The sequence below is a fragment of the Rhipicephalus microplus genome, unplaced genomic scaffold (genome assembly GCF_043290135.1).
Source record: "Rhipicephalus microplus isolate Deutch F79 unplaced genomic scaffold, USDA_Rmic scaffold_13, whole genome shotgun sequence".
NCBI classification, from domain to species: domain Eukaryota; kingdom Metazoa; phylum Arthropoda; class Arachnida; order Ixodida; family Ixodidae; genus Rhipicephalus; species Rhipicephalus microplus.
In genome coordinates, this window is record NW_027464586.1 from 35,146,051 (window position 1) to 35,169,068 (window position 23,018).

Here is a 23,018-nt window from a genome sequence, read left to right on the forward strand (position 1 = left end):
ATCGACTCCAACCAAAAGTTTTGAAGGAACCCGACGTTTCGGAACCGACTTGGCTCCTTCCTCAGGGGTGACTGCGTAGGCTATGTAGAAGCAGCGTCTTCAAAGCACTCGAGGGGTGGCTAATGGCCCCCCCCCCCCCCCCCCCCTGTCTTTCTCGTTTTGCCGTGGAGCGCAGTCCGTGTGTGTACACTGAGGGGAAGGGTTTTCAGAAAGCGGTTGACGTTATAGGCTGTTCTCTGTATGTGCCACGACTCTAGTAACAACCTTTTCCTTCAGTTCGGCTCGCTTTCGAGGATGGCCGTCGCTTCGAAATTTATCTGGTGGTCTAATGTCTCAGCATATTCGGCGACTGCGCTGCGCTCTTCATAGAACTTCCGCACATCGTTGGCGTGTTGCTTCAGTCATTCTGGTAGGTTTTTCCTGTCGCCGATACACGATGCGGGGCACTCGGCCCACGGAATTTTATGAACGACATCGGGGCTCCTGTTCATTGTTGGCTGGTCTTTCGGGCGGGGGTGGAGGCGGCCCAGCGTACACGAAGCCACGTGCGCGATGCGAACTCCCTCCCTCTTGAAGATCCGCGCCAGCGTCTTGCTGGTACCGTGAACGTATGGAACCGGTATGCGTATCGGGGGGGGGGGGGGGGGGCTGCCAATTAAGGTTGAATGGGGTTTCCTAACTCTCTGTTGCTCTGCGCGGCGGGTGGCGGCTCAAATGAAGTTTGTTGGATATCCGTTTTTTCTGAGGTCAGCAACTACGCGGGCCTCTTCTTTCTTTCGCTCTGTGTCATTAGAGCATAAGTTCCGGGCTCTTTCGAGTAGCGTGGTCACAGCCGAGGCGTTGTGGCAGGCAAGGTGGGAACAATCGAATTGAAGGTAGCGGCCAGTGTGCGTTGGCTTCCTATGAATGGTCAACTCGAGGCCGTTGCACCTCCTTGTCACCTGGACGTCAAGAAAGGGCAGACAGTAGTCGCTCTCACACTCGGTCGTGAATTGTATGGCTGGGTTCACGGAATTCAGGTGTTGTCTGAAGTTTTCAACTTCAGCCGTCTTAATGACGCAAAAGCAATCGTCCATATAACGCAGAAAAAGCTTGGGTCGCGGCGAGAAGGAGCTGAGTGCTTTCTCTTCTATGTACTCCATGGTCAGGTTTGCCATCGTGACGGAGATGGAAGCTCCCATCGCGGTTCCGCTGTTCTGTCTGAAAATAGTTCCTTAATTTGTAGAAGTACGTACTGGAGACGCAGAACTCCAGTAGATGACAGAGCTCGTCAACCGCCAAAAGAGTCGTTTCAATCAGGCTTGCGTCCTCCTCAAGTGCAGCACGGGCAGTGAAGAAAAAAGAGGCCCGCGTAATTGCTGACCTCAGAAAAAACAGATATCCAAAAAAACTTCATTCGAGCCGCCACTCGCCACGCAGAGCAACAGAGCATACGGAAACCCCAATCAACCTTAATTGGCAGCACCCCCCCCCCCCCCCCGATACGCATACCGGTTCCATACGTTCACAGAACCAGCGAGATGTTGGCGCGAATCTTCAAGAAGGAAGGGGTTCGCATCGCGCACGTGGCTTCGTGTACGCTGGGCCGCCTCCACCCCCGCCCGAAAGACCAGCCAACAATGAACAGGAGCCCCGATGTCGTTCATAAAATTCCGTGGGCCGAGTGCCCCGCATCGTGTATCGGCGACAGGAAAAACCTACCAGAATGACTGAAGCAACACGCCAACGATGTGCGGAAGTTCTATGAAGAGCGCAGCGCAGTCGCCGAATATGCTGAGACATTAGACCACCAGATAAATTTCGAAGCGACGGCCATCCTCGAAAGCGAGCCGAACTGAAGGAAAAGGTGTTACTAGAGTCGTGGCACATACAGAGAACAGCCTATAACGTCAACCGCTTTCTGAAAACCCTTCCCCTCAGTGTACACACACGGACTGCGCTCCACGGCAAAACGAGAGAGACAGGAGGGGGGGGGGGCATTAGCCACCCCTCGAGTGCTTTGAAGACGCTACTTCTACATAGCCTACGCAGTCACCCCTGAGGAAGGAGCCAAGTCGGTTCCGAAACGTCGGGTTTCTTCAAGACTTTTGGTTGGAGTCTATATCATCTCACAGTTACTCTCGGTTGCTGACCGTTCATGTACATGTGACCAATGTATCACTGACCGATCACCTTGTTTCCCATCCTTAAAAAACCGCCGCAATAAACACGGCATTGTCTCGTCCGCCACCTCGAAGACCGTCTGTGTGCCGTCACTCGCCGGTCGCTAGGCATCTCCGTCGGCTTCGCCGCACTCCAGCCCTACACAACAATGCGCAGTCATACTTGATATTTGGAAGTTGAGCTTGAACTTGTTGCGCGTAGTTAGAAGTATTACTTTGCCACTTGTCTGCCCAATTTCATGAAAAATATTCCAAGTCAATTTTGGGATTACATTGCCGAGAAAAAAAAAACAATATCAGAAGTGACAGTGGACAGATGATTACTGAAAAACTACTAAGCACTTGCTTGCAATCTCTTTATTATGTTTTTCACAGTGCCTTTTCTAATTCTAGTGATTTTTCACAGTACTGTGATGGTGATTTTATAAATGTACCGGTTGTACTTACTATGCTGCTAAAAATTTCAAACCCAAATGTTCCAGAGGAACTGATAATATCTCTAATTCGTTCTTCCATATATATATATATATATATATATATATATATATATATATATATATATATATATATATATATATATATATATATATATATATATATATATATATATATATATATATACGGTAACCTTATCAAAGTTTCTTATAATATTTCGTATGTCACTGTTGTAGTCAGAATTACCGAGTGACTGGAGGACAGCCTGAATCGCACCAATTCATAAGAACGGGACCATATTCTCATAGAAATCTACCATCTTATTTCTTTAACGTCATCATGCTGTAAACTTAATGAACATATCGCAAACAGCATAACCACATATTTAGATAAACATCCTGTTTTAAATAATTGTCAACAAGGGTTTACGGAGGGGGCATTTGACTGTCACACAGCTGATCACTGTTGTTTGTTTCTTTGAGAAAAATTAACAAGCCGACATAATTTTTCCTGACTTTCGAAAACCCTTCGATACTGTCCCTCATAATAAATTAATTCTGAAACTTGAAAGTGCAGGAATTCCAGGATTGTTTATTTCTTGGGTTGCTGCATATGTATCAAACTGGCATTTATTCATATAGATTCATAGTGAAAAATAGGGCTCTTTTTCAGTCACATCGGGTGTGCTGCAGGGCAGTGCCCTCGGCCCTCTCCTTTTTATTACCGTATATATAGTAATAACGACATTGTTAACATGGTCAAAGGTGGTGTCCAGATTTGATTGTTTACTGATGATTGCGTGCTATTTAAGAACATTAATTCTGTGAGTGACCAAATTAGTGTACATAGTAGCTTAAATAGTATTCTTAAATGGTGGAGGTACTGGGGAATGACACTAAACACAAACAAAAACATAGTAATGCAAATGACACAAAAAAATCACCTTTGCTTCATACGTATGAATAAGGTTCATCATCCTTGCTTGAAGCAACCCAATAAAACTATAACAACAAATCAACAAGGAATGAGCATGTAAGCAAAGCTTTATCCTTCAGAACATTTCGCCTCCTGAGACATAAACTTAAAAAAGCACCATCTGATATAAAACTGCTATGCTACAACATGTTAATCAGAATTTAACTAGCATATGCATGTATCATGTGGGATCCGTACATAAATAACCTCGAGACAGAGAGTGCAGCAAAAGGCCGTAATATTTATATTCTCAAGACAGGATTCACCCACAGAACTCATGAAAGTTAACCATATTGAACCACTCGAGATAAAAAGACAGAAGCAGAGACTGGAAATTACTTAAACTGCTTTACACGAACAATTCACCACTAGACTCATCTTTATACCTATCGCCCCTTTTAACCCCAACCACTAGTCACCGTAGACAAGATGCATCAACACTATACAATGCAAGAATGAGCATATTTAAGCATTCTTTTTTCTCTCACACAATAACCGAATAGAACAGTCTAATCGAATCAAGACCATAATGCTGATTATTATTTTGTTTGTATAGCATTTCACCAAACATAATGACTCCATTTCTGTATTATAGTTATTGTTTTGTTTGTTCTTTTTTTCTTCAGTATGTTCACTGTTCTATACCATTTTATTACTCTCCCTGCTTGGACTACGTGTCCGCAGTATTTAATGAATAAATAAATAAAATATCTGGTGAGGTGTGAAGGTGATTAGAATTAAACAAGACTGTGGCCCATTCGGCCTTTTTTTGCACGCTCAGTTGCATCTCTTGCATAGTTCCAACGTAGCCTAGTAAACCGAAGAACGACCCATTTTCATTGCAGCCCCTGTGTTCAAAGTGCACAGCACAAGTTAGAATTACTGCTATGCCAAATTACCGAATATTGATGTCGCTACATGGAGGGACATTGAGGTGATACAAATAAAAGTACAAACATAAATACTCTACAACAACAATCTGTTAAAAGAGATGATCTCTCCTCGTTCCTTTGAATGAATGGATGCTATGACTGTCTACTTTATAACACCCATAGCATTCATTATATTGGGGTTGTTTCAAGCCAGGCATCCCAGCCAATTTGTTAAACATCTCCGATATATTGAAAAAAAACTGTGCTAACTTCTTGCATTTAGAACACTAAACTAGCAAAATACAGTGAACTCCTTTCAAGATAAACTCTGTTAATACGAATTCTCGCTCAAGACGAATAAGACGGGAATGTTTGTTTGGTTTCCCATAGACTCAAGGCAAATAAAATGTGCCTAAGATGCATTGCGTAACAGGCCTCTTCTGTTAGGACGAAATCTCACAATGACCAACAATGGCGACTGTTGTGATCTCGTAACAAGTTTTGCTGTAAAAAACAAATAAAAATAGAGCCCCTGTAAGGCGAACTGCCTAACTACAGGGACCCTTAAGCCATTGTATTCTTTTATTCTCTCTACGTTCTTCAGTTCCCCGACAGGAGTACAATGGAGAACAGAAAAAGGCAAGAGCGTGGCTAGATAGATATATGGGATTTAACGTCCCCAAACCACCATATGATTATGAGAGACGCCGCAGTGGAGGGCTCCGGAAATTTTGACCACCTGGGGTTCTTTAACGTGCACCCCAATCGAAGCACACGGGCCTACAGCATTTCTACCCCCAGCAAGAGCTTAGCTAGAAGACGAAATGTGAGGGCATGTGAACAAAAAATGCCAAATGAAACAAAAAAGAAAACCGAAACCACATTTGTGATGCTAGCAACTCCACCAGCGGGGTCAGATGCACTAGCTGTCATTGCCATCACACACGTGGTCATTGCTTTGCATAGGAGCTGTGCGCGTCATATTTTTTCCCAGTGATGAATGCACCATTTTCATTATGAGAAGAAGTTCACTTTGCACACTGAATATAGCTGCGTCATGATTTTTTTGTGTGCACAAGGTTTGTAACCGTAAGTAGCGAAAAACCGAGATCTTCAGCTGCACATCAATCGGGAAAATTTACTGTGGGCTAAAAATGACAAAATATCGAAACCTTGAAGCAAAGCTTGCCGACTTTCTTAAGCAACTCTACATATATTTGCTTTTTTGAGGAAACAGCACACAATGGGGGCGTATCCAAGAGTGATAGCAAACCCTGTAAGACAGGCTCACAGAACAAACTGAAAAATTCTTTTTTCATTCTTTGAAGGACAATCGCACTTGTCTTTAGTCTAATTGTCAGAACAGGGTCATACAGTTTTGTTGTTAAAAAGTGGTAGCAATTTATTTGTCAGCATATTTACTATGAACTCGAAGGACTCAGTAGATTTGTGTAAATGCTCTACTTGAAAACATTGTTTTCATCAAGCTGAGCCAATTAATTGTGTTCTTGTTTTTTTCCCTGCCATTGTACGTATACTTACTCCATTCAGTGCTTTCATGCAACTTGAATGCACTTTGCACGTTGGCATTACATTTTTGGGGGCACTTGTGATAATTAAGCCAAATTCTTTATAAAACGAACAAATGATTATGGTCCCTTCATCTTAATGGGAGTCTACTGTATTTCGAAGACGAAAAATGTTAAGATTGCAGAGAAGCCTTCTGAATTTGGCAAATTGTCGTGAGAAAATTAATTCTGACAGTAGAGCTTCTTGTTTCAATGCCGAATTCAGTATATACCGTATTTACTCGCATAATAGGCGCACTTTTTTTTTTAGAAAATCTGGCTCGAAGTTAGGGGTGCGCCAATTACGCGGGGTAAAATTTTCGAAAATTTTTTCATCTCGGTTCTCGCGCTTTAAATGTGCACACTGTCAAGTAAAAGGCGACTTTATCGTTTATTAATTAATTCAGCATAAAACAAACATACCTACGTACCTTTTAATGAACAAGCGAGAGCCGTCAACTGCACACACACACACGTATAATTTATTTACACAAAAGTCGTAGCTGTTCCTCCTTTTCCCTATTCGGAGTCCGAGTCGGAGATCACACATTCATCCTCGCCGCTTGCAGCCTGGTTGCCGTGCCCCAGCGCGTACTGCACTGCCTTCAGGTTAAACCCAGCCGTGTAGCTCACGTACTTCCCCATGGTGGAACCAAAGTTCGCCCACGACCACAACATACGCACACCGCTTGCAAAATGGCGTTTCTTTCTTTTTCTCTGATGGTGGTGATGGCGATCGAGCCCCCGGCGTTGTACACGTGACCTCCAAAAAGCGCGGCGATTTGGGCGCTATCAGTAATTGATGGAACAGCCGTTTTTTTTTCGCTCATGGACGCTTTTTTTTTTCAAGTTTTATTTCGAAAAACACGTTGGTTAGGTCGTTGCACTTCGAATTTTTTTTATTTGCTCGTCGATTTGCCTTCTTTTTTTTTTCTTCAGGGTACGGGGACCGCGTTCCAACTGTACCGCTGGGGGGTAGAATCGTTTCTGATCACGGCCAAGTTCGGGGTGCGCCTATTATGCGCAGAATTAAAAAAAAATCGAATTTTGCGCGACCAAACTTGGGGTGCGCCTATTATGCGAGTAAATACGGTACATTAAAAGAACTGGCCAGAAAGTGTGATTAGGTCCTAATAGAGACAATGAAATGTACTCACACATTTCAGCATGTTTTTCACATTCTTGGTAGGTCTTACATTTTAAATCGTATTTAAAAGTAAGAAAAACAGTCATGTGGACCAGCCTAGAAGTAAAGGATTGAAGCTGAAATGAAGTATGTAGTCAATCACTTTCCTACACGTATTATTGTATGTGCACCAGTCCTCAAATTTTAAGTAAGTCATCCCACCTCGCTCAATTCTGCGCTGCTTACGATATAAAAGAGTTGCACGGTGAGAAGCAGCGCTGATATTGCAGCTGTCAGTGGATCGAGTCGAGCAGCAGCGCATGGAGTGCATGCATGTGCAGTATTAAACCACCACACTAGAAAGCGAACCACCCTTGCACTCAATGTTTGCAGCATGTGACTAATTCTGATTAAGAATGCTTCGCGTCTTTTTCTGCCTCACCATTCCGTGATTGGACTTACTGACTGGTAATATATATATATATATATTATATATATATATATATATATATATTATATATATATATATATATATATATATATATATATATATATATATATATATATATATATATATATATATATATATATATATATATATACGGTAGAAAAAGAAGTTGACAAACGTGCGAAAAAACACTAGTTTTACTAACATTTCGGCAGGTGGGCCTGCCTGCGTCGGAGCGAACCATTCACTCCGACGAAGGCAGGCCCACCTGCCGAAACGGTAGTAAAACTAGTGTTTTTTCGCACATTTGTCGACCTCTTTTTCTACCGCATTTTCCACCGGATCCATTGAATTTCACCCCACCATATATATATATATATATATATATATATATATATATATATATATATATAATGAGATATAATAGACAGTAATGCCAAGGAATGTACAGGGGAAGTTATTAACATTAATGGAATGTAAATAAGAAGAAAGAAAAGTGGATGAAAAAATTACCAACTGTAAGCAGGAATCGAACCTACGACCTTCGAATTACGCGTTCGATGCTCTAACCACTGAGCTATTACAGCGGCCCTCCCTCCATCCACTTTTTTGGGTTTATCTGTGAATTTAGAAGTAGGAGCGACAGTCAGCGCCATCTATAAGCCAAACAACGAGTGTGAAAACACTCTTATGCGCATGTTTGGCGTCACGTAGCACGTGAACTTATTATGAGCGGGCAGCTGATTAATTGTCCCTCTTATACAACCTAGACACACCAAGTCTGCCAGTACGAGACCCTCGTTCAATGAAATAGGGGAAAGAAGTGTATACCTAAGGGCTCGTTTTTCCGTGTTTTTAACACAATAATAATGAGATATAACAGACAGTAATGCCAAGGAATGTACAGGGGAAGTTATTAACATTAATGGAATGTAAATAAGAAGAAAGAAAAGTGGATGAAAAAATTACCAACTGTAAGCAGGAATCGAACCTACGACCTTCGAATTACGCGTTCGATGCTCTAACCACTGAGCTATTAAATTCTTTCTTCTTATTTACATTCCATTAATGTTAATAACTTCCCCTGTACATTCCTTGGCATTACTGTCTGTTATATCTCATTATTATTGTGTTAAAAACACGGAAAAACGAGCCCTTAGGTATACACTTCTTTCCCATATTTCATTGAACGAGGGTCTCGTACAGGCAGACTTGGTGTGTTTAGGTTGTATAAGAGGGACAATTAATCAGCTGCCCGCTCATAATAAGTTCACGTGCTACGTGACGCCAAACATGCGCATAAGAGTGTTTTCACACTCGTTGTTTGGCTTATAAATGGCGCTGACTGTCGCTCCTACTTCTAAATTCACAGATAAACCCAAAAAAGTGGATGGAGGGAGGGCCGCTGTAATAGCTCAGTGGTTAGAGCATCGAACGCGTAATTCGAAGGTCGTAGGTTCGATTCCTGCTTACAGTTGGTAATTTTTTCATCCACTTTTCTTTCTTCTTATTTACATTCCATTAATGTTAATAACTTCCCCTGTACATTCCTTGGCATTACTGTCTGTTATATCTCATTATTATTGTGTTAAAAACACGGAAAAACGAGCCCTTAGGTATACACTTCTTTCCCCTATTTCATTGAACGAGGGTCTCGTACTGGCAGACTTGGTGTGTTTAGGTTGTATAAGAGGGACAATTAATCAGCTGCCCGCTCATAATAAGTTCACGTGCTACGTGACGCCAAACATGCGCATAAGAGTGTTTTCACACTCGTTGTTTGGCTTATAGATGGCGCTGACTGTCGCTCCTACTTCTAAATTCACAGATAAACCCAAAAAAGTGGATGGAGGGAGGGCCGCTGTAATAGCTCAGTGGTTAGAGCATCGAACGCGTAATTCGAAGGTCGTAGGTTCGATTCCTGCTTACAGTTGGTAATTTTTTCATCCACTTTTCTTTCTTCTTATTTACATTCCATTAATGTTAATAACTTCCCCTGTACATTCCTTGGCATTACTGTCTGTTATATCTCATTATTATTGTGTTAAAAACACGGAAAAACGAGCCCTTAGGTATACACTTCTTTCCCCTCTATATATATATATATATAAATATATACATATATATATATATATATATATATATATATATATATAACACTATAAAATTAGTTATCAGTTTCTTTACAAAAAAGGTGTTTGTGTGAAACGTATGAAGCTCAATAATGTTACTGCAATGCAATTTATCTGTAATATGCCTCTCTAAAAGCTTTGACCAAATGTCCCCTTTTAATAACATAACATGAGTGATGAATACATGCTCTACAGAAGGTAAATTTTGCATTAAATGTTTCTAGACCACAGAAGTTTTTAGGTTTCCCACCATCTGGTGCTCCGATTAAAATTGAGCTTTACACCTCAACCGAAAAGAAATAAACAGTTCTTATATGGCAAGTTTTACCATTAAACTTATTGTTTTAAGGGAAAAAAAACAAACAAAAACTTTTCATTAAACTTCCCCACGGATGGTTATTGGGAACTTACATGATGATATGTGGGGTTTAACGTCCCAAAACCACCATATGATTACGAGAGACGCCGTAGTGGAGGGTTCCGGAAATTTCGACCATCTGGGGTTTTAAATCTGAGCACATGGGCCTACAACATTTCTGCTCCATCGGAAATGCAGCCGCTGCAGCCAGGAGGAAAACTTACATGAGGGAGCTACTATATGGCCCATGGGGAAACAGCCATTCATGGCGAACTTCAAAAATTTTTATTTAAAAAAATGTAATGATAAAATTTTCAATACAAAAACTACCTTTTTTGCTTTTAATTTATGTATACAGTTAAACCGCCTTATAAGAGGCATGCTCCGGGCAGCAATTCTTCTCTTTTATATGAGATGTCTCTTATAAGCAGGGTACCTCATAGACATTTTCTTATCAACCCTCATTTTACTGTAGGTACACTGGTGTGTCTTATACCCATTTCTCTCTTACATCAGCATCTGTTATGAAGAAATTCAACTGTAAGGCTCATTTTCAATTTAAGTACCACATAGAGTAAATCGCATTTTAATGTGGATCAGAATGAAACACTTCTCAAATTAGCGATTTTTTTTTTCTGATACAATTTTGAAACTTCGCTGGTCTGAAAGTATCTTTAATGTAAAGTACACTTTCAGTAGCATAGGTATTCATTACTCAAATATTAATAGATAGTGTGCTTTTAGAAGAGAAAAATGCAAACAGAAAATTTTGACAAAATTCCTGGAGGCACGTTAGGTAGCAAAATTGCCGTATTATTGAACTTTGAAAACCTTACACAAATGCATTTGTTCAATTTGTAAACAAACCTTGGTATTAAAAGAGAAACACAATACATTCAGGATACATTTTCTGATAAACAATACAGAAACAATGTTCTGTGAAATTTGGAAGGCTCTCACGAGACCAAACATGTTTTTTCTCAAAATATTCTAGCCACTCACTGTTTACAATGCAATAAGTAAGCACAATTTTTTTTAATATACTGGTCGCCAGAATGACTGGGATATTTGGTGAGGTCTGTAGATGTAAATTCATGCACGAATTAAGACGCACTGCTGACGAATGTGTCTAATTCACATGACACAATTCCAAGGCACTCAATAATACAACCAAAGAAAAAGAATTAAGTAATGTGGTGCTTTGAGCCAGTTGCACCAGTTATTAGTAATTAGCATGTGGTTAAATACATTATTATGCAGTCAGACATATCTCGTTTTGACATAAAAAGACTGAAATCATAGGCTACGATTGAGTGTAATATCGGTTGCATTCATTTCAAGAAAAGACTTCTCTAATGTGGCATGTCAAATGATCCGTTGAACACGTAATGCCTTCACTGAAGTGATCGGCTACACAGCACACCGAAGTTAAGTCATTTCGACTAATTCCAGTTCAGCTAATGAACAATGTCAAGAACTCGACGAAATGGTCAGGCATTGGATAAGATGAAACAAGGTCACTGACCAAGTCTGACGATGACCTGATGTTTCGGAAAATGTATACGTGTTCCTTGTTAATTGAGCTGGACTAGAAGTCGATGTCAATTATGAAGCCAGTAGGTGATGCAATGAGCGTACGTAGATAGGAGGCATAGTCCCAGTTATCTTACTCATTGTAGCTGGCAATGACTGGATGATTAGAAATTCGAGAAACCGGCGCAATGATGTGTTTTTTTACTTGGCGATGACAGTAGCATTATCCTTGTGGTTATGTTCATGTGCATGCTCAAAAACGTTTCCTATGCGGCTGTTATTAGTGACGTAATGTTAGTACCAACGTACACATGACGGCAGTCAGCACACTATCTTATAGACGACTCCTGGAGATGACTCACTCAGTCGCCTGTCTTTCACAATAAAAAGCTGGATCCGAAGCTGGTAGGTACGTACTTGCGCATTGCGCAAATAATATTTTGAAAATACCGTATATGTGAAATAGCCTCGCTGATTCCTTCAACATAAGGGATGGCCGCATGTTCACAGGCTGCTGCGTTGCTCTGTGAGCTTGGCGGTAGCATACACTTTTCAGCTTTAGGGATGAAATGATAAGGATAGCCGTTGCGGCTTAGCTCCCGATGTATCGTTCCTAATTTATTCTTAACTGTATCATTATCTTAGTAGATTCATGCAGCACGTGTTCATCAGGATTTTGCGTAGTAGAGGCATTCAGTTTGATATTTTTTTCGTCTTTTCCCGGAGAAGCATGGTACCTGCTGCACACTTGCAAGAAATTTTGTGCAATTTTTCAATGCTGCAGCTGACAATGATGAAGAATTATGCTTGAGTTTTTTGTTGTGGTTTGGTGCATTTGACTACCTACCCGTAACACAATTCACACTGCATGATGCCTGGTTCTTTCTTTGCTGCTCTAAAACGCTGTAGTAATCACATTAATCAAATTACTTTTTTGACATGAAGCCTGTTTAGAGCCAGTTTGCAACGGAAATTCAAGCATCGGTGTGGCTCAATAGTAGAACACTGGGCTAACACGCAGGAGACTCAGGTTCTAATTTCATTGTGTTTTTTATGGTATTATTTTAGTTGTTTTTTTTACTAATTTCTATAGTGGTTATAGACACCAGCGGTGGCAGACAACTATGGCACATAAAATGATCCTAGGTGTGATCTCATGACAGCTTTCGCTGTAAAAGTGACGTGACGTAGAACAACACCACAGTGTCGTCTTCACTCAGTGTGATGTCCTTTACCTTTAGAACAAATGGGAAAAAATTCTAAACAAGCGATAAGGTCTTGCTCGCTAGAGGACTCTGAAAAAGAAAATGCTACAGGTCTTGTTGGTCAAGGACAACTACCATGAGAAAATGCTGACCCTACTCAGAGACCATCACAAGTACGCTGCCATAGCTTATGACCCTATAAGCAGGCTGCGACTAAGCTGCAAAAGTTGCTGTCCAGGTTGCCCAAACTGGTTCCTTCGCACCAAATTCAACTTTACTACCATCTGCTCTGCACGAATGCTTCAGCCCCGGTAATGTATGGCCTTCCTACAGTCCACAAGCCTGGCGTTCCACTTTGTCTGTTGTCGACTTGACCAAATCACTGCTCTACCGACTAAGGCCACCTTCACGAAATGATGAGTTGTCTAGCTGGCAGGACCTCAATGCACATCAAGAATTCGTCTGCATTCGCTTAAAAGGTAAAAGACCTCACACTGAGTGGGGACGACACTATGGTCTCATTCGACGTCACGTCACCTCACTTCTTGCGAGTTTCCACTGGACTTGACAGTAACCACATGCAAACAAGCCCTAAAAGCAGGCAGTGGTCTTTCTGATCACACCATCATTGACACTCCCGATTTTGGTGAGCTGCTGCGATTTTGCCTCAGCAACACATATTTTTCACGCAATACCTTCTTTCATCAGCAAGTGCGCGTTACGGCAACGGAAGCATCATTATCAGTCACCACAGCTAATGTGGTAATGGAAGCCTTGGAAGGAAAGGTCCAAGTAACCTTCACTCTGGCATTAAGTGTTTTACAGGTACATCGATGACTGCTTCTTTATTTTGAAGGAGCAAAACATTTAGCAATTTTTGGGCTGCCTGGATGCCCAGAATGCAAACTATCAATTTACCATTGCACACAAAGACAACATGTCTTTTTTTGAACGTAGAGGTTCGCCAGGATGGGAGTACCCTAACTTTCTTTGTAAATAAAAAAACCCACCCACACAAGCCATTATCTCAGTTTTAATTCCCACCCTCCCGTTGGCCACAAGACATCCATGGTCTTATCCTTGGTAACATGTGCTGTATGGGTATGCTCAGATAATGATACATTTAAGAAACAAATTACGGACGTTCCATCGGGAGCTCAGCCACAATGACTATCCTGATCATTCCATCCCTAAAGCTGAGAAGCAGATGCTACAGCCAAGCTCACAAAGCAATGCGACAACCTGTGCATGTGCGGCCATACCTCACGTGAAAAAAATCAGTGAGGCTATTTCACGCATATTTTCAAAATATCATTTGTGCGATGCGCACATGCGTACCAACAAGCTACAGAACCAGCTTGTTAATGTGAAAGAAAGGTTGCTGAGTGAGTCATTTTTAGGAGTCATGAATAAGACTGCCGTTACGTGTACATTGGTGAAACAGGAGCACTAACATGACAACACTACTAATAGTTACACAAGCAATTCCATTGCTGAGCATGCACATGGACATAATCACATCATTAACTGGGACAATGCCACTGTCATCGCCAAGAAAAAGAACATCTCATCCCTCCAGCTCCTAGAATCTCTGATCATCTAGTAAATGCCAGCTACAATGAATTAGATATCTGGGACAATGCCTGCTATTTACGCATGCTTGTTGCGTCACCTACCGGCTTCATAATTGACCACGACGTTTGGTTCAGCTCAGTGAACAAGAAAACTGTTTCCGGTTCCAAAATGTCAGATCACCATGCTACATCTCATCTTGTTTTCTTTTTGGGACACACAACTAGTAGGAACAAGCCGTGGACTTAGCCGCTGCATAAGCTGAAGGGACTTCAGCGTTCCCTTCTGCTGGCGAGGTTAGAAGCTATCGCACTGAAGTTTCATTACAGTAAAAGTACTGAAGAACCTTTCACTGAGATCCAGGAAGGTTTAGGGGTGTACTGCATGCATGTGTGCCCTGAGCTCTTTGGGTGAGTTGAACAAACTGAGACAAAGCGTGCATCGCTGAATGGATGGCATCAAGGTGGTGGCACCACCATGGTGTGCGTGCAGGTGCGCAGTGAGTGCACCGTGCTGGGTGAAGTTATGTGGGCACATGGGACACTGGTAGGGCCGTTCTCCCGTGTGCGTCCGCAAGTGGCTCTTGAGGTTGCACTTGTGCGCGAAAGTGCGGGCGCACAGGCGGCACTGGAAAGGGCGCTCGCCCGTGTGGGTACGCTGGTGCACAATGAGGCTGCACTTGTACACCGTGGTGAAGGAGCACTGGCCACACCGGAACTGGCGCCGAGCTGGAATTGTCATCAGGGCTGGAGGAGAACCTGCAGGACACACCAATGTACCACACTTTTCGAAAATATCACTATTAAGAAAGTCACAATGTTACCCTAATAGAAGAACATTTTCCTAGGTGAGTTGGTGCATAAGCTTACTAAACATGTTGATTGCGGTACAAAGCTTGATACATGAACCCAGGAAAGATCAACTTGGTTGGCACCCATCTGTCCTTTTTCCTTGTCACCATGTTTCATGTTATACGCTGCAAATAACATGTTAAGTAAATACCATATCACTTTCAGGCAGAGCGAGCTATGAATTAAATGTTTGATTAGTGAAAAAACGTTCACCCACCATAACACCCAAATGCAAAAGTTACATCTCTGGCAGAGTTGAGTCACACCGTTCTTTTGGATATTTAGGTAGCAAACACATGCTGCATAACGCAGATGAGTTGGACATAGCACTGACCCGTCGCTAGAAAATGTTCTTGAGAGGGGGGCGGGTGAGTACATTTGTTGCAGATCTTGAAAAATGCCTATACTGATTATATTATTTTGCTCAGTAAAACACCCTCCTCCATCGGAATTTCGGGGGAGCCCGGGCTACTAAGGCCACCCCTGTCTGTCTATGGGCTTAAACGGGGCATTATGGTGGCATGCACAGCACGTATGTGATTAGAGAAAAATGTGGAATAAAGAGAGGTCAGTGCCTTTTTTCCCACATTTTTCCACATTTTGCACTGTTAGAGCATTATAATGAAACAAATGCCATTGAATAGTGTTGTGTCCTCTTTCTTTTATAGTCTTGTGTCCCAAATGAAAAGCTTAATTTACAGCTGAGTTATTGAAACAGAAGTGCTTCTACCTGAAAAGATTTGTGCTTTGATAATCCGCTTCGAAATGGTTAGGCATCTAACTGAAACTTGACGAGTTTCCTGCCGGAGTCAGGCCATATTCTAGCTGGATATTCATCAACTTCGAGTGTTTTCTTTGGCGGTGTAGATGCAAAATAAATTACTGGGAAATACTAACAAACTGCTCTGCATGCTAGAGGGATGGTCAAACTTGAATGCTTGGCAAATAAATGCGACTCCGACAACAGCGATGATTTTTCGTCTCAGACGTACAGCTGTATTGTGCCCTCGATCTTTAAGCTATGGATCCAAAAGCATTTAAATTGAGCAAGCTTTGAAAACCCTTGGTGTTTGGCTTAATAAAAAGTTGCAGTGCGACATCTATGTTAATCATGCATGCTTAGCTGCCTCACACTTTAGTGGTCTTTTATACCAGAGTAATCATGTCCTTCCTACCAAAAACAAACTGTTTTCTAATCTCTGTTTATGACACAGGTTAATTATTATAAGAGTGTACGGGGTACCACCACATTCACACATTCAGCAAAGATTAGTCTACAGCAAAAGAAAGCCTTAAGTTTTAAATATACGCTTTATGCAGAGATAATCCTACTGCACAGTTCTGTATAAATTGCACCTACTTCTCTGGTATAAATATAAAATGAAAAAAAAAAAATCAATGCTTAACGAAATAGCACGACTAGCCAAATGCATTTGTATGTACTCGTTGCAAATAATGAAAATATTTGAGGTTTTGTCCTCACACAAAAATTACAGTGCCCAAGTGTTAAGAATTACGTTACCTCCTTTTCTAAATGTCTTAGCAGGAAATGATGTTGAAAATGATGTATGTTGTAGATCTGAGCCGATATCTGCACTTTTTGAATGCGGAATGGCCTTCATAAAGTATTTTGTTTCAAATGTTGACGACTATCTGTATGCAATCAGGGGTGGGAGTGAACTTCAGTGTTTTGGAGCAGCTTTGGCCCAGTAAAAAGGGAGTTTTGGCGCACATTCAGAGCACCAAAAGGTACGTTTTTAAGCAACGTGAGTAAGTTTTGGAGCAGCTGTCTAGGGTCAAACATAATTGTCAATCAAAATTATTTCTGGAAAAAGCAACTCCAATGGTATTTACTAAACCTTTAGTACCAATGAGTTTACCAGACTTACCACACGTGCGTGCAAGTGAGAGAGAGATATAAAACATGCCCATTTCATACTCAGCCTGAAACTAAAAGAAAAATATGTTCTAGATCTTAAAAACACGAAACTAATTCTTTGCGCAAACTTATCTACTACAAGGAGTCTCCCTAGGATCTGCAGCGTTGATGTGTGAAACGCAGTATAGATAATGCGGTGCACTTCTCTTGGCGGAAATTTGTTATCCTGATGCTAATTAAACACTACTCTTCTCATCTGTGCTCAGTCTGGAACAAAATGGGGATGAGAAAATCACACAGCAAATCCGCGCATGGTACAGCGAGCCACCTGGCAGCAAGGGTGTAGGCAGCATAGGTGCCGTGCTGCACACATTTAACCAGGAGATGATCAGAGTCCACACGACCACTCCTTCTCAATGAAAGTGTCAGTCATCACAAAGTATCATATCGTGATAAAGAAGCACACAATATATCGTGGAAAACCGACGGTGTCCGTTTGTCGCTATTTCAGCCACTGCATATCCCGGACCAATATATTCAAAATGCTCCTTGGCGTCGCCACTGTGCCTGATAATAAAAAAAAATCATACGAGTGCCAGCAACAGATGATCTTTCCCGTACTGTGACAAAAAAGGAAAACTTTCTAGTAGGTACATTACGCGACATCTGCTGTGTTGCTGTATTTGTTTAATGGTCTCAATGGGGCATGTCAGAAGATGCACATTTGCATTTGCAAACACGCACTGTCGTTCAGTGCATGATCACACAACATCCCCGGCTGGTACAAATCATCGAAGTTTCACTGTATTATTAAATAATCAACAATTACACATGTTGGTGCCACCACTTTTGCGGGGAAACTACGGCGATAACAGCATTGTGAGCCCCACGAAGTACCGCTTTACAACAGATCAAACTTTAGTGGATGTGGATGCGGCTGCATCCTTCACTGCATCTAGATCCAGTGGATGTGGATGCGCCCAAGGACTGAGCCAACGCTCAGTGTTGCTCGCTCAATGATAATAATCGGCTGGGTTGGGCAGTTTACATTTACGATCGACAATTATCACGAAAATTGCCATTTATGCACAGCCTGGCACAGCAGGTCAAATTGGCGCAGTATGACGCAATTGTTGCAGCACTTCTACCCCTGTGTGATGAATGTTTTCATTGTTTTTTGTATATTTTTATTGAACAGCGTGTACGCTGACTGTGTGATGCTCAATTGTAACAGGCTGAGAGGCCTAGTTAAACTCTGCTGAGTTTTTTCTTCCCAATCCCTCGGCTCTGTGAAGTAGTAAATAAATGAAATTAATTATAGTGTTATAGAGCTGTACTATCGAACTGGAAATCTGTCCAGCTAGAAAGGGTGAATAATGCGATAGGGAATAAAAAAGTTTCACTCTGACGCATGTATAATGTCCAAATTTAACCAACATCGAATTATCGAAAGATTACAAAGAAAAAACAAAAATAAGCAAGCATCTGCTACCCCAACACACTTTCAGCTCTTTGAGGAGCAGTAGACAACTCCTATAGTCATTTTGTGTAAGAGCAGGACACATGCTGCAACATTATTTTCAATGCGACGAGAACACAAGACTCCGGTGTTAAATTAGCCTCGAATGTGCTTTGCAAACATCGCTGATTACGTACCACCATGCGCATCTGACGATAGTTTCTTCGCAGCTATAACGACTGGCAACTCCATAGTAATGTATCAAACGTGTTTTATGCCAGCATACTGACTGCAGCGAAAAGATATTTGTTTTCAGTAGCTTCTTCTGTGTTGATATTGTGCCTCATTGCACCAAGTGAAGCTGCTGTGCTGCAAGTGGGTGAGGAGAGACAGTGCTGTGTGAGTGCCGTTTCAGCACTTTTGCTTGGCACGCTTGGTGGATTGTTCCAATGAACCCGGTTGTGGCAAAATTAACGAGAATTGGGTGCCATTAAACAATGTGGGAGCTGGCTGACACCATAAAATATATTTGAATTATGATATTTTTTTATTAATGAGGGTAGAATAAATAAGTTTTTGCTGTGTGTGCATGCATGTATATATATTAAAAAACACACACTTGGGGAAACTCCTATCCTGCACACTCCCAGAAATTCCACTAAACCAGTGTCTTTTACGAATCCAATTTTTCAGTCAGTTTTCAGGATATGTTGAATCAACAGTTGCCAAAACCTACAACAAACTGCTCTACATATGTTGCACTTATACACTCTTGTACGTAACAATGATTTCATGCAATGTGGTAGCGTGCGAGCTCAAATGAAGCAGTCTGATCAACCCTGTACTTAATTCTGTAGTGGCTTCAAGAAGTTGTGAGAATGGGAATGCTTCCACAGAATTGTGACAGACAGACCGAGTTCAAGTGAGGCCAGGTTTAAGCTTAGAGAAGACACTGACACACAACTTTTCTGAAATGCTACTATGTTTACTTCTACATCATATTTGTTTTTTTTCCTCCTCCAAGTTTCATTAGGCCACGGTTTGCTGTCGAAGCCCTGATTGGAGGTGAGCCAATGCAGGCAGTTTGCATTAACCAGCATAGTAAGAGAGAGAAGGCAGAGAATCTATGCAAATTGCTAACTGCATGGCACAATAAAAGGCAAGAGGCACACCATGGGAACTTTTCCCATCATATGAAATGAGACAGTCATGGTGGCACAAGTGAGGTATCAAAATGCTGTATTACATCACTAAGCATGCTAGTGTTACAAGACAATAGTAGCGGCACTTCTACAGTTTCTAAGAATAATAAGTATACATCATAAAGATCACCAATATGTTAAATAATTTATCATATCCCCATAACCACTTTTTGTTTAACATATATTGCTATATTCTTCAATTACACGACACAAAGCAAGCATGAAAAATAAGTACATGGAAGCATATTTGGGGTGCCCTAAGGCACCTTGACTTAATACAATTATCAAGGTAGAGGGTCACATGATACATAAAAACACAGAACCTAGCCAAGATGTGCACACAAATACACTAATGTGTTCAATATACTAGTAAGAAGGCAAGCCAATGTGCCTCTTTGAGAATGCTCAGCATTAACAATTAAGCAAGGACTTTACCTTAATTACACCAACTTGCATAGTAGTGTGATAAAACTACAATGATGTCAAGAAAAGATTTTGGAAAACTATAATCTTGCGAGGCCTCTATGCCAAAAGATCACTCAGAACACAACCCCTGCAGACCAGCTTGTAGACAAAATAAAATGAAATAATTTTTTAAACAACATCACTCTAAATGTGAGCTGTGCGAAGCCAGCAATTATGTGCTTCACTGGAGCCTCTGTTCCTGATGAAAATGAAGCAATTGAAGAAAGGGGCAACATGCTAACATCTTCGTAGATTCTAACTGCTGCTTTTTGCAAGGGTAGCTCAGTACAGTTTAGGCTGTAACTTGACAGCATCACAGCATATATTAAAACCCACAAGAAGAGGGAGGCACATTCTAGTTCACACAGGGCTATGAAATAGATCATTGCAAAGCCTGCCTTAGATGCAGGTTTGTAGAATTCTTAGTTTCGGCTAATGTCAGTTGTATTACATGAACGCTTTGTCCATGGCCTTACTGACGGATATTATTCAGCATGTAATTCTAAGTCAAAACCAACACGACAAAGAGAGCGACACTACAGCCTTACATAACATTAATATCTTTACTTAGCTGCTATAGGCATCATAAAAAATTATCTTATAGCACAACCTCATATCCTTGGGATCAAATACAGAGGGACCAATGCACTCAAACATAAAGAAAGCACAGGGTGATACAGTATGCAGTATGACTGTGTCACACACAGAACAGTCAAATCAACTTGACAGCTTCTCCTGTTGCCACATGCACTGTAATGCAACACAGTAAATGTAATAAAATACACATGCTAACTTGTAATACGCTTTTAGACAAAATGTAACATGATATGAAAGTGAAGAAACAGCTTAAAGAACCCCTGACAGCAAAAGCTTTGTTTGTCACTGTTTTACAGCAATTTTTAGCTTTGCACCTGGTCATGACAAAATTGAATCGTAAATACTGTAACACATCTTATACCTAATGCTAGCATCTTTAATTCAGAGTAAGCTTCCATCAGTATGAAATGCCCACCTAAATACTGTAAGAAACTAGCACGACACAGCAGGGCAGCGCCCGAGACTATGTGCGCTTAGGCTTTGGTGACACTGAAGGAGCCGTTTTAAAATAGGGGGACTCGTGGTTGGTGAAGAATGAAATGATGTGGGTGCTTTGAATGCGTCCCCCTCACTAAAAGAAAAGGATTCCTGGCATAAGCACCCAAAACCACCTTCACAGCAGCTAACAACAGAGCACGAGGGGTCACAAACAATAGTCTTTGCCAGGTGCCAGTCGGGGTTTTGTCCGCACCCCGCAGATTTTCTGCGACGCCGACAGTACTTGCTGACCTCTGAAGCATTACAAGGGGGCTACTGTACGTCAAACCACAGGAAATGCCGATTGGACCTGAATACTCTGATGAACATGCACCCTTACTTCAAGGCCAAATTAAAATAGCTTAGTGGCAACGCTCATCACTGATAATCGGTCAGAAGTGGCCCACCATGCAGGACTATTAAAGAACACAAGCATCTCAAGTTTCCACGTTTGGTGTCAGGGGACCTTTAAATAAGCACCAGAAATATTCAATACAGTATATAAACACATGTAAAAATAACAGCTTAAATTAACTCACCCATGACAAACACCAACCACTGTTACTTAAAGAAGCACTGACACAAAAATTTTGCACTTTGATGCAATATGCAGATTATGACCCACTTATCATGACTGGTAACATCATTTGCACGTGTGTGCAATGGTTATTTATTAGTGACGTTTTCAGGGCGACATCAAAGAGCACCGAGCTGGGCAGGAGCGGTTTCGGTAAGCACGGCTGGCCACGTGGGTGGCGCCCCACTGACAGCTAGCATGGCCAGCAAACGCAAAGCCACAGAGGAAAAAAATCCCAGGTAGTTCAAGGCCAGCCAACACAAACTCGTGACATAGGTTTGTTTACACTCCTGCCATGTTGATGCCGGCATGGCGAGGGGCTCCGCACCTCGCTCAGTCACGGAGCGTGTACTTTAAAATTGATTTTAACGCGATAGCGTTAAAGAGCTCGTGTCGCAGAAAACCCGTCGCCAGCGTCAGCCCCGTTGGTTGTAAGTGAAAAATCGTCTGTGCATCTGTGACCGAAAAATCAAGTTACCGAGATAGCCGTGGGAGGCCGCTACTTGTCCACATGTGTACACGCGCGACCAGATTGAAGCCGCGCATTCCAAGAAAAAAAAAGTGCTCAAGGTCACGAGACGCGGTAGAGTCTTTGCCCTGCCACCTCTCCCTGCTTAGCTTCTAGCGCTCTTGTCAGGATGAAAGAAGAGATAACGCAATTGCAGCATGCGATAAACCTTTGCAACTCCACTCGCACTGGATGGATTCTTATAAGATTTGCGGCATTGAATTCATGAGGCAATAAGCGCTTGTAGTGAATTCATTCCATGGCTACATAAAAAAGTGTTTCAGGGCCCTTTAGTGCATTTTATACGACAGGAGTAACGATAAAAACAAGCCCATTTGGCGAAAGTAGTGCGCGCTGGTCCAATTTACTGTGTGCGTACAAGTGTATGCAACAAAACATATGAATAAGTATGCACTTAGCAGTTGAAGGGTGCACTAGGAGACGGATTTCACTATCTCGTTCAACTCTTAAAGGCGAAGCTCAAGGGTTCCCCAATGTTTAAATATGTTCTAGGCTATATTTGCCCTTGATATTTCATGGATATTGTGTATGCCTCTAGATAAATCCATCTCACTCATTATCTTATCTTCGAACTATTGTGTCAGTGCTCATTTAAG

General features: G+C 41.6%; 1 protein-coding gene and 4 non-coding genes across 5 annotated transcripts in view; 2 read left to right on the top strand and 3 right to left on the bottom strand.

Annotated features, from left to right (window-relative positions):
• Positions 1-662: 662 nt before the first annotated feature.
• On the bottom strand, positions 663-1,840 carry LOC142783978 (uncharacterized). Its single transcript, XM_075882595.1, has 2 exons — positions 1,514-1,840; positions 663-1,390 (listed from the first exon to the last, which is right to left on the bottom strand). The coding sequence occupies exon 2, from the start codon at positions 1,179-1,181 to the stop codon at positions 711-713; it is 471 nt and encodes a 156-aa protein (XP_075738710.1). The 5' UTR covers positions 1,182-1,390; positions 1,514-1,840; the 3' UTR covers positions 663-710.
• A 6,260-nt stretch (positions 1,841-8,100) lies between these two features.
• TRNAT-CGU (transfer RNA threonine (anticodon CGU)) lies at positions 8,101-8,173 on the bottom strand. The gene has a single exon. It is a non-coding gene; the product is annotated as a tRNA-Thr (tRNA).
• Positions 8,174-8,990: 817 nt separating this feature from the next.
• TRNAT-CGU (transfer RNA threonine (anticodon CGU)) lies at positions 8,991-9,063 on the top strand. Its single transcript has one exon. It is a non-coding gene; the product is annotated as a tRNA-Thr (tRNA).
• Positions 9,064-9,446: 383 nt separating this feature from the next.
• TRNAT-CGU (transfer RNA threonine (anticodon CGU)) lies at positions 9,447-9,519 on the top strand. Its single transcript has one exon. It is a non-coding gene; the product is annotated as a tRNA-Thr (tRNA).
• A 1,349-nt stretch (positions 9,520-10,868) lies between these two features.
• Positions 10,869-23,018, bottom strand: part of LOC119164616 (uncharacterized) — a 40,959-nt gene continuing 28,809 nt past the window's right edge. Inside the window, exon 2 of the transcript XR_012888592.1 lies at positions 10,869-15,144. This is a non-coding gene — a transcript (uncharacterized LOC119164616). The remainder of the gene's footprint in view (positions 15,145-23,018) is intronic.